Below are 12,043 nucleotides of genomic sequence, written 5' to 3'. Positions count from 1 at the left end.
TTAAGGAAGGCAAAATAATTCATTACTCAAATATTTACCTTTGACACTTGAACTTTTGGAATTACTAATTGCTCCTTTTAAGTTGTTTCCAATTATTTATTATGCAAATGACAAAAAAACACAACAGAAATTATTTGAAAAGGTCACACATGTATATTTTCTTATGATTTCAAACAAAGATTTGTGGCATAGAAAAGTTTCACATTGGCACCAACTACATGGAAGGTATTTCCTTGTAGTATGAAAAACAAATCCCTAACCGACAGCCACGTAATTTAAAACACAGACGAATTATCTCTCTGGCATTGAGTGACATTGCCCCAACCTCTTCCTCTCCCTGAGTTTTCCACATTGAGGAAAAACCAACCCGTATGAAGTAACTACCACCCTCTTGGAAAAGCAGGAAGGGAGGTGAGCATATTTCTTAAAGCAACTATATGTCTTGCTCCTCAGATCTTCCAGGGTTGTGTTTTTTGTTGCTGTTGTTGTTTTTTGGCTACTTTTCCAAAAGTACCACAGAATAACGAAATAGAACTTATGAGTGAAGGAGATAGTAAACTAAAATGACTCAGATGTTTCAGGTGAATGTAGAAGGGCCAGCTACATTACAATTTGTACTGTGCTAAGGGCTGTGAACGTTAATTCCCCAGACCAACTCACAAGTTGTTGAGATTTGACTCTACGACTGAATCTCCCAGTCATTCTGGTGGTAGGATAAGCATTTTACATTTCCATGGCAACTTAAACGAAAAACCACGAGGCCAATAACAAGCATCTCTTTCCCAACCCAGGATTTTTATTTCCCATGAATCCAATGTGAGTGGAAAAGTTCACCTCATGGAGCTACTCATTTCTGTCTACTGGTAACACTTTACTGACCACAGTGAACCCCACTGTCACCTGGCCTAGCTTCCTCCCTGCTGAACAAATGCCCCCAAAACAGGTAACCCCTGCAATTATCAGTACGGGCATGGGCCCCTCTCCTGTGATCCTGCAACTGAACCAGTGTGATTCCAAAGAGCTCATTTTGGGATTCAGGCTCTGGCCTGGCCATCCAAAGGCATAGATATTTTAAACAGAGGAAACATCGTAGAAGATCAGGGGCTGGGTAAGCTGGTAGGAGGCCCAAGGAGAGATGCCGATGCAGTGAAGGAACACTAGAACGGCAGGAAACTGGTCTAGGCCTCCACTCTCATGGAAGCTTTATCAGGAAAGGGGATGCAGATGTCCTGTGCACCACAGTTTACCCCCATTTATTTAGCACGTGGATGTCATAAGATAAACAGTCACTGAATGAATTTATCTTTTCATCTATATATTCTATATAAATAATCAAATAAGGAAGTGGAATGCATCTACTTTCTGAGTGGGAGCAAAGAAACTAGATTGGGAAAAATGAGACTTTCCCAACCCCTGAGACTATTTGGTTTCTATTTTTTAATTATGTAGCAAGAATAACATTAATCAGTGGCAAAGCAACTGAGACAGTAAAAAGGGCCTTGAACATGCTCTAAATTCTTCCTATCCAGACAGAAATAGCTGTCTGAAGGGGTAGTTTATAAGGTGTATAAAGCAAGAACTAATTGAGGCTTGTTGCTAATCACAGCCACACAAGGAACCCAAAATCAGCTCAGCTCTTCACTGTCTGGGAGAGCCAAGAGACCAAATGTGCAAGGCCCATTTATTATTATTATTTTTAATGCCGGTCTCTATTAATTCTGGCTAATTAGACCTGAAAGTCTCTTGTGAGTTAACGATTACACAATGTGTAGAGTCCTGCCGATACATTCCCAATATATGGTATATACTTTTACACGGCTATCTGGGCTGTAATATGGAAAGTAAGATGACTAAAAGTATAACCTGGGGTTAAGAGGATAAAATTAACCAGTATTTCTGTCAGTTCAGCCTGTCATAGCTCACCTGCTGAGGAATTCATTCTTCCTAATGACAGTCCACAGCCAGAAGAAGAGGGCACAGGACAAGTCAGGAATGAAGAAGGAGAATGGTTGTAGAAAGGGAAAAAGATAAAAGATCAAAAAGGATGACAAGGGGGCAGGAAAAATATTCAACACTCCCAACATGCACGCATTGATGGTGTTAGTTACAATACCAAATTAACAAGGTATGATGTTCACAGTTTCAGATTAAATCTAAGTTTACAGAGAAAAACTCAAGAAACCTTAAAAAAATTTGATACATGCATAGTCAAAAGAGATTGTTACAAGACAAATAAATCTTTCACACATATTCATCAACCAGAAAATAGGAAGAATAAAAACAGATTTTATCTATCAAACAATTCCTTTTCCAAACAGACAGTAGCAAATAGTTTTTAAGAGCTCAGGTTTGTAAAACGCCATTCAATTATTTGAAGCACAGTTCATCAGGTTTTATAACACACCGTCTAACATCCTATATCTCTACCACCTAGCCACATGAAATAACCATCTTACCTATTCGAGTCAATCATTTAAACTATACTTCACTCTCCACTAAGTCTTTCTTAGAAAACAGGCTCCAGTGAAATGAGTAAGTAGGAGCTTCCTAAATCCTTTCATCCTTTGACTGTAGCCTGCCTTATTTATACCTGTCCTTGATAAAGGAGAATCATGGTTTACACTTAGCTCATATACATCACAATACCGTCTATTCTCTTTATATAGATTCTGAATCTTACAAAACAATGCTTCCACAGCACTCATGTTTCCTGCAGGGTCTGACCTTGCCATTAAAAGCCAAAACAAAGAGGGTCATGCAGCTGCCAGTGAACCAACAGCAGCTGCACCCAGCATTGTGTTTCTTGCAAATGTACAACAATTTTTCTCTATTGTATAAAAGAAATAATCATTAGACTAAAAATCCACCACTGCACAGTGTTAAATCCGATCATTTCTTAAACACGACTTGACAATGACCTTTCAATATTTGCTGGAAACAAAAACACCACACAAGGAGGTTGTCATACCTTTCTTGGACTTTCCTGTATTTAACAAAAACAAAAGGACAAAGATTTCATTCATTCTAAAGCTGACAAAGGAATAGTTCACAAGATGTTCACAAGCCAATAACCATTCCAGCTTCAGAAGCTGAGTTTCTCAGCTCTCTGTCTTAAACTCTCCCCTCAAAGTTCTTTGCACGACTCACGCTGTCAGTTCTATTAACAGTGCTGATTGAGTAAGGCTTATACTTACACCATCATCCTTGATGTATCCATTATGAATAGCAGCAAAAAAAGGTGTATTTAAGTTAATTGCGTAAGTTTAAAAGATGATTAAGTCTACTAAATGTGAGTTAATGAAAATATGCTGGGTATAATTTTTTTTCAAAACCATAGAATTTTACTTGTATTTGCTATTTTAATAAAGTTAACAAGTGCTATTCAAACAATTCTAAATGAAATTATGATCCATCCCTCCTGGTTTTTTCATGAGCCACCAGTTTGGGCTGTGCAGAAAATCCTGCCAGTTTTACAGTCTACTGGGGCTCTAAGAACTATAGATCCTGATTTCTCCTCCTCTGGGTAGAGGAGCCAAACTTAGAGAACACATCTCTTTGGACCAACACACATATGATGGTTCTCTATTTCCTCAGAAGCTGCCCCATCAGCATTACATGAAACTCTTCAAGAGGAACAGCACTTTACAGTTACAGCAGAGAAAGACTGAAGTTGCAGTCTCCTCAGCTGCATAAAAGACATATCAATAAAGAACAAGAGCACGAAAGATAAAGATAGATTTGATTTTGCAGCGGGAACATCAGTAATGTGGCTGAAGGGAATTAGCGCAGTTTTCCCCTATGAAACTGGCCTGGGATTCCCATTACTTTAGGGGAAAACAGATTAGAATAACTGAGATCAAACCTTCCCTCGGTTTCACCATATTCTCACAAGAATCCTCTTAAATGATAATGTTAATGGCTCTTCAATTTTGCAAATCTATTCATCTACTATAAAGGTCTAGCTTTTCTTACTCTTTGAGAAAATACTTTTATGTATTCATTTGTTTTTTGAAACAGGGTCTTGCTCTGTTGCCTAGGCTATAGTGTAGTGGCATGATCGCAGCTCACTACAGCCTCAACTCCCAGGCTCAAGCGATCCTCTTACCTCAGCCTCCTGAGTGGTTGGGACCACAGGTGCATGCCACCATGCCTGGCTAATTTTTAAATTACTTGTAGAGATGGGATCTCACTATGTTGCCCAGGCTGGTCTCAAATTCTTAACTCAAGCAATCCTCCCTCCTCAGCCTCCCAAGGTGCTGAGATTATAGGCATGAGCCACCAAACCTGGCAAGGAAATACTTTTAACAAGGAGTATAATAATTTGTGATCCCACCCTCTTTCCCAAATGCTTGCTCTTTCTCTTAAACACCTGAAGTACATGAAAATGCTTCATGGTCTTTATTGGTGTTGTGGCCAATCTAAGCTTCGATGTCTTCCGACGGTGGGAAAAATATATTTAAAAAGAAGTCTAATACACGCCTGCAATCCCAGCACTTTGGGAGGCCAAGGTGGGAGATCACTGAAGCCCAGGAGGTCGAAACCAGCCTGGGAAACATGACAAAAACCCATCTCTGCCAAAAAATACAAAAATTAGCCAGGTATGGTAGCACACACCTATAGTTCCATCTTACTCGGGAGGCTGAGGTGGGAGGATCACTTGAACCCAGGAGGCAGAGTTTGCAGTGAGCTATAATTACACACCACTGCATTCCAGCCTGGACGACAGAGTGAGACCTTGTCTCAAATATTTATATGTAAATATTACAGGAAAATGTTTCGACAGCAAATAGACTTGACCCACAAGTTAACAGTGATAAATGAGAGCCAAAATAGACTCATATATGTTTATTATTTATAACTATTAAAAGAATATTTTTAGCTTATTAAGAAATTATGGCAAAGAAAATAAACTAGTTTAATCAGTGTATTTGATTCAAATATTACCACTGCAAATGTCTCTCACATATTACAATCCTATTATGAATACTATACCCTCTAATTCTTAAATTGCCTTTAGTAATGGTTTGAAAACCTCGTTCCAGTGAGAGAGAGAGAGAGAGATATCATATATACACACAATACACATTATGTTCACATACATATAAATTTATATATGTATATGTAGTATATATGTATTATATATATGTGTGTGTGTGTGCGTGCATGTGTATGTATGTATGTGTGTGTGTATATATGTTTTCTCCTGGTGGAAAACCAGCGTTATCTCTCAGCACCATTGGCAGAGAGGCCAAACAGCTAGAATTGAATTCCAGCCTGCTTAGAAGGGAGGATTTGAATCCCATCAATGCATGAATGTATTTGAAGGTCAAATGCCTGCTATCCCCAAAGCATTTCCATTTACAACCTGGGCATACTGCCATTATTCCATTTACCACATTTTATTGAAATCATCTGTTCTGTGTCTTTCTTCCTCACTAGACTACAAGTATTTCAAAGGCAAGCTTCCTATCATTAATTTGCATTCTTGGTACCTAACATCATGCCTGCTCAAAAGTTAGGACAATGTAACTTGTTGACTTAAACTATTGTGTTAACACAAGAAATCTAATCCTCTCAATGAGAAGCTTAGCCCTGGAACTATGTTACAGTAATTTCTTCTAGCCCCATGAAGACTATCTGAGAACCCCATTATAAATGTAATGTATTATTAAAAAAAAAAAAATGCTGAGAGTCAACGTCTACCTGAAACATAACAACTATGAAGTATAAAAGCTCAAATCTACATTAAAAGGCCTACAAGAATTCTGTTCTGGGCCACTACTGCTATATTTACCGTGTCAGCTCAAAGATTCTTTAGCACAAAGTTCATTCAACTTAGTGGCTCTGACACAACCCAGGTGAGTGATCTTGGTTAAGTGTCCTGGTAATCTCCTTGGATCTCACTGGTCTCTCTTTTCTTTCTATTAATCAAATGGGAAGGTTAGTAATTCTCTAGGGGTCTTTCTGGTTTAAGAGTTCTATCAAATCTAAAAAGTACAATGGGAATGTTTAAAATATACCAGCTATATGTATAAATAGGAAAAGTTATTTATCCCTCCCGAAAGAGAACACATTAAGAGTAAAATGAGGCCTTTGGCTGATCCCTCTTCTAATCATCCCTACCCGTTCTCACTTCCTCCCCCTGAAGAATTCTAATGCTTAACAAAAGGCCATGACATTTGATTTAAAAGGCACGTACCTCTGAGCATCCTGCGAGATTCTGAGTCTTTGGCCATGGCTGCCAGTGAGGGAGGGAGCACACTTCCACAGCTGTTACTCTGTCCCAGGGGCACGTGGGCCTGTGGGAAGCAGGAGGGAGTACTTCAGGCAAGCTGCAGGCTGAATGGACCTTTAGGAAACGGCCACATCCCTGTTTCCAAAGCTCCTAGCTAAGTGTACAGGGCAGAGAAGGTAGGTCTTTGAATTACATTTGTTGATGCTCAGTGGTAAACGCCAGTTACTGGCCCTCCCGAGAAGCTCCAGGGTAGTCGCAATATCACAGCACTTCCTCCAACAGCAGCAATTCCAAAAGTGAAGGCAGTTGGGGAAGACACTGTCCAAAATCACCTGAAAGAATGGCTGAAAGTTCTTCATGCATAAGGAGCAGAGGGCAGATGCAGGGCCAAGAATGCATGCGCACCATGCAAAAGAACAGGGAAGAGCTACTCTTGTTACAAATGTACTGATTTTTATTTATCCTCAGTTATGTGGTGGGCTGAACCTGAAGAAATCTATTAACACTCTAATGGTTTCAGCATTTTTTTAAAAAATAGCAAAATCTTTCCTGTAGATAAAATATACTTGAAACACAAATTTATAAAACAGATTAAAACAAAGTTACTCTGATTAAGGGTAGGGGAAGGGCTCTAAAGTCTGTCTCATTCAGAACCTCCTTCACACCTGCCTCTTCTCTTTCCACAATGATCCCCTCAGGCATGTTGGCAGAATGTGAGGGAGCTCTGGTGTCAGGTCACATAGGTTCACATTCCACTCCACTCCACACCAGCTGAGGGTTCCTTGGTTAGTCACTTAACCTTATACACCTCAGTTTATCCGTACATACAAATGGGATAATAATCAGTACTCTACTGCCTAGTGCTGCTGGGTTTTCAAATGAGGCAATCCACATAAAAGACTCAACCCAGCATCAGCCACATGAAAATGTCTGAATAAATACTTGTTGCTGTTATTCCTGGAACACAGAGGCTATATCCTATCTTATTTCCAGATGTGGGACGCAGCCATGGAAGTCCGTCATGTAAGTGAATGCCACTCATCACCTGGGTTGTACTGGCAGAAAATACCCTGAAGCATGTTCTTTGGCCCCAGAGCATACAATTTCAGATGTCCTCTGAACAGGTAGAAAATGCGATTTAGTCCTGATGTCTGCCTAACAAGTAAATTTAATGATTATTTAGCACTTTTCTTTAAAGGCCTTTACACATCAGTGAATATGATGACAAGAAGACTCATGGAATGGGAAGCCCGTGGTTTCTCCCATGTCCTACCTTTGGGGTGATGCTTCTCCCCATAGTAGCACTGCTGAAATGTGGGGAGATGGAAGTTGTGGTTTTCTTTCGAGGCAAAGTATCACTCAGATAGAGGCCTTCTTTATGCTGTTTTTTCCTTTCTTCCAGACTTCTAAAGTGCTTTAAATGCAAATGTAAAGCAAAATAGCAAAACTTGACTAACTGTAATAGGTGACTGAAGAAATGAAGAATTATGCATTTACAAAAAAAAGGGAATTTTAGAATTTTTCTTAAAGTTATTCAACATATACTGTGTTCGCTGATAGATTTGAGCTAGTATTTGATTAGATACTAAACACTGCAGGAATTTATGCTGAACCTAGAAACCTTTTAAAAATTCCACCTTTCACTTCTGTAGTGCTTGCAGCCTTGGGGCCGCAGGACAAATTACAAATTATTATGACGGTTGCCATGTGGATGGCGGAACAGCCAGTGGACAAAGCACGTAAGCAATTTCTCCCCTTCTGGGCAGTTCTGTGGGATGGCACAGATACCAGTGAGAGGAGGACAAGAAAAGGGAAAAAGGAGATAAAGAGAAAAAGCGAGTAAACAGGGCAGTTGTTTGAAAGTTGTAATAACATTTCAGTCACATAAACACACTCCAAATCCACATAAAGTTTTCCTAAAAGGCATCATTCTAAGTTACTTTTTATTTGAAAAGATATTGGCCAAGGAGCCCTTACAGTAATCGCTCACATTTAAAAATTCTCTAATGGACTACTTAATTTTTTTCAGATTTCTAAAGTAAGATTTTTGTCCACTTGAAACTTACTCAAATTTTTCTTGGCCTCCCCTTAGAAATGCCTTTAATAGTAAAATGATGTCTTGTTCAAGTGATGGGTGCACCAAAATCTCAGAAATCGCCACTAGAGAACTTATCCATGTAAGCAAACACTACCTGTTCCCCCCAAAACTATGGAAATAAAAAAGAGAGAAAAAATGCAAAAACGAGCTCAAAAATTTTTTTGTGGAAATATATTTGAAACATAGAGATAAGAAGAGAGGATAATTTAAGAGAGATTCATATTCCCACCACTCAGCTTCACTAAATCTTAACATTGCTTTATTTTTTTAAAGAAATAAAACATATATATAAAGTGATTTATTAATTAAAGATTTTTTAGGTCTGATCATTTTGAAGTCATTTTAAAAGCTCATGTTTTTGAAATGCACAAAAATTAATGCAAATTTGAGTTACCAAATTTATAAACAGTCTTCAAATATGTCAATCATAAAAATCTGCATTTTAACTTTATAATTAACTGTTTATACTAGCTAATCAATTTATTAAGAGCTATGTGCCAGGTATGATGGTTTATATACATTATCTCATTAAATTATTGTAATAATCCTGTGAGGTAGGTACTGAGAAATCTGGGGTGCAGAGAAGTTAAATAAACTTGGCCAAGGTCATGCAGCTGGAAAGTGGCAGAGCTGGAATTCATGGCCAGGTAGTGCATACTAAGATGATAATAATACTTTGCAGTTTGGCTGATTAATGCTCCTTTTAGATAGAAAAATGACGTCAGAACACTTCAATCTAGCTCCCACTATGACCAAATATTATAAATTCTGCAATTCATAACTTTCCAACATTCCATAACGGTACCTTAATAAAATAGAAAAGAAATCCCAATGAAAACAGTCTAATTGAAATTTGGCAGAAAAGAGCAGATTTGTAAACTGTGATTGTTTTGCTACTAGAGATGTCTTGAATGAAGTTGCTAAAGAGATAAACCTAACATCAAAATTGAAGGCATTTAGGTCTTCCATTCTCCTTGTTTCTTCCTTGTATACATAACTTATTTCACCCACCTTTCACCAATATCCTTTCATGTCAGCCCAGGTGGCAGTAACCTTAAGGCAGTGAGAGATATAGTCCTTTAAAAAATGGTAATCGATGGTAAAGGTACCTTCAAGAAACGTAAGGGCTAAGCATGACTGACCAGAGCTCGCCTACATCAGTGCAATGACTCCTTAGGATCTTTTGGCACCAAATTCCTGCAGGTGTTTGATTATAATTGAAAGGAAGTCTTGAAACAGATTTTTTTTTTGAATACCCAAGCATTAATATACACCAAGTGTTCTAAAAGGAAGGCAACATTTAGAATAAAAAATAATTTATTTAAAAATCTGGTGAATAAAAACTAGATTTATGGACCAAGTGCACTACTTGTGGTGTGACCTTGGACAAGCTACTTAACCTCACTGAGCCTCAGTTCCCAAAACTTCAATATGGAGATAATTTTTACTTCATGGGATCGTTAGAAAGTATGTAAAGAGACACACAAATTTATAAAACAGATTAAAACAAAGTTACTCTGATTAAGGGAGTGAAGTGTTTAACAAAACACATCAAGGGAATGATGCCTATTTTGGTTTCAACCATGTGTAATAAAAATATTTTGTGTTGATAACATAACTCTTTATATATAGATTTTATGGAAATGCTTGTTAGTATTTTGAGAACTATCTGTGGTAAGTTGCAATATTTTGGTTGAATGGTAACTGAAGGATGCGGGTATACAAAGGGCTCAAACATATAAAAGCCAGTAGGGGACACTCAAGGTATCAAAACTTCACAACAATTCTAACATCCTTAAATGTTCCAACACTAAATGTTCTTAAGAGGGGGAAAAAAAATCAGAGAAGTATGCAAGTTGTCTTTTTAAAAAATGCCTTTGGGAAAGTGGAAGAAAAGATTCCACGTAAGTAACTTTGTTGCCAAGATAACATTCCCAAACTCTAAATTCCAGTTCCTAATTACCTGTTGCTCCTGCTGCTGCTGCTGCCTTCTGTGTTTCTTAGCTGGTAGAGGAGGAGGTGTGTCATTTAAAGGTAAAGGATCGACAGATGTAGCCATGAATTCAGGCCATGGGGCTGATGTATGTTGAGTGATAGGATGAGAAGAAAGGGTGGAAGGAAACACAAATCCAGAATAGACAGGTGATCTTTGCTTTATAGGAGAAAGAAAAGGTATATATGTATCCACATGAAATGAAAGAATAAGACATAGAAATGAAATGGATAGTTTGTTCTGTTTTGTTATATTTTAATTAAGAAGTTACAATTGATGGGCAGTATCTTTCAATTTAGCCTCTTATTAAAATCCCACACTGTAAGCAATTTGGGTCACTGAGGTATTTTAATTTATTATTATTGGCCCCTCCCCTAGAAGGCTTTTAAAAGGCCTAATATTTAAAAGTATCCATGTTACAAAACAAAATCAAAAACAAAGTCAAACTGAAAAGGCAATTCAAATCAACAATTTTAGAAAGGCTTTTTAATTTACAAGAAAACTAAGTTGAGTTAGAGTGCTAAGACATAGAACTTATTTCTTTGAACTTACTTCTCCTAGTACTCCACTCTGTAGCATAAATTTCATGGTTTCTAGAATTTTTATTGGTAGAGCATTACCCCCAAATTGGTATACTTTATAAACTCAGCCTTACCCTACCCCTCTGGTCAGACAGATACACATTTGTCACGCACGCTCTCGTGGACCTCATTTTCAGTTGGCCGTGGGTTAATTTCTGACATGAAGAAAAGCAGTGAATGAATGAAACGTCACGCCTACACACCTCTTTACTCTGAGGCTGGCTCGCCAGCACAGCTGTGGCAGGCTCAGTGGCAACAGCATCAGCATCAGCAGGAAACTGAGTGGAAGGGGATAGATTCGTGGAATTGCCACATGGCTCATTAATCTCATTTACACTGATATAGCCCTAAAAGGAGGAATTCAGAAGTTAAACACAAAGAAAGCAAAAGCCGAGGCATGCGAGAGTATTAATGTTCCCAGTACAATGAAGTTAGCTTAGAGCGGCACAGCCAGATATCTGTGGTATTATCAAATGTTTCATTAAGGGAATACTCAGCAATTAAAATGGATTTACATTGCTTAATCTTGAAAATTGGCATTCGAAGCATTAAACATAATTTTTCTGATGCAATCAAGATAACTATATTATAAATAACCCAAAACCTTCTATTTTAAAATATCCAGAAGTATCAGCATTCATTCTGTTGATGGATTAAGGTTCTCACCACATACACATTTAAAGTAATAACACACCAAAAAATCCAAGATGTAAAATTGACAATGCAATCACTCACTCCCTAATTAAAGAGACTTTTCCACAAATCTTCATTCTTAGATTTTCACCGTTTCTGTTTCCTGATGAATTAGAGTGTGAGGAAAATGGGCTGAGGGCTACTGGGTTTTACACTAAGCAAATATTTATAAAACAGTAATTATTTATAGTGGGTTCTAGCTTTTGGGCATCTCAACCAAATGAGAATAAAAAGAACACTGTCCTTTCATGCAGGTGAGCCTTCCCTAGCAAAACAAATGTGTGCACGTGCACACACACACACACACACACACAGAGTCCTAAGGTGGAGTTGCAACCAGGGTATGTTTCAATTCAAGGCAGCCTCCCTAACCCCCATCTCTACCCATAGGACAGAGAATTTCCAGTTACTTTTGAACTCAATAATTCAGTTCTGGCTTCAGC

General features: G+C 38.0%; 1 protein-coding gene across 2 annotated transcripts in view; it reads right to left on the bottom strand.

The window, feature by feature from the left end:
* Positions 1–12,043, bottom strand: part of PHLDB2 (pleckstrin homology like domain family B member 2) — a 232,901-nt gene that overhangs the window by 14,305 nt on the left and 206,553 nt on the right. For both annotated transcript variants that reach the window (XM_025376656.1, XM_025376657.1), the window contains 3 exons: positions 11,111–11,254; positions 7,509–7,649; positions 6,200–6,299 (listed from right to left, as the gene is read on the bottom strand). In XM_025376656.1, coding sequence (XP_025232441.1) covers positions 6,200–6,299; positions 7,509–7,649; positions 11,111–11,254 — 385 coding nt within the window. The remainder of the gene's footprint in view (positions 1–6,199; positions 6,300–7,508; positions 7,650–11,110; positions 11,255–12,043) is intronic.

The sequence above is a fragment of the Theropithecus gelada genome, chromosome 2, assembly GCF_003255815.1.
Source record: "Theropithecus gelada isolate Dixy chromosome 2, Tgel_1.0, whole genome shotgun sequence".
Lineage (NCBI taxonomy): Eukaryota > Metazoa > Chordata > Mammalia > Primates > Cercopithecidae > Theropithecus > Theropithecus gelada.
This window is presented reverse-complemented; position numbering and strand designations above follow the sequence as displayed.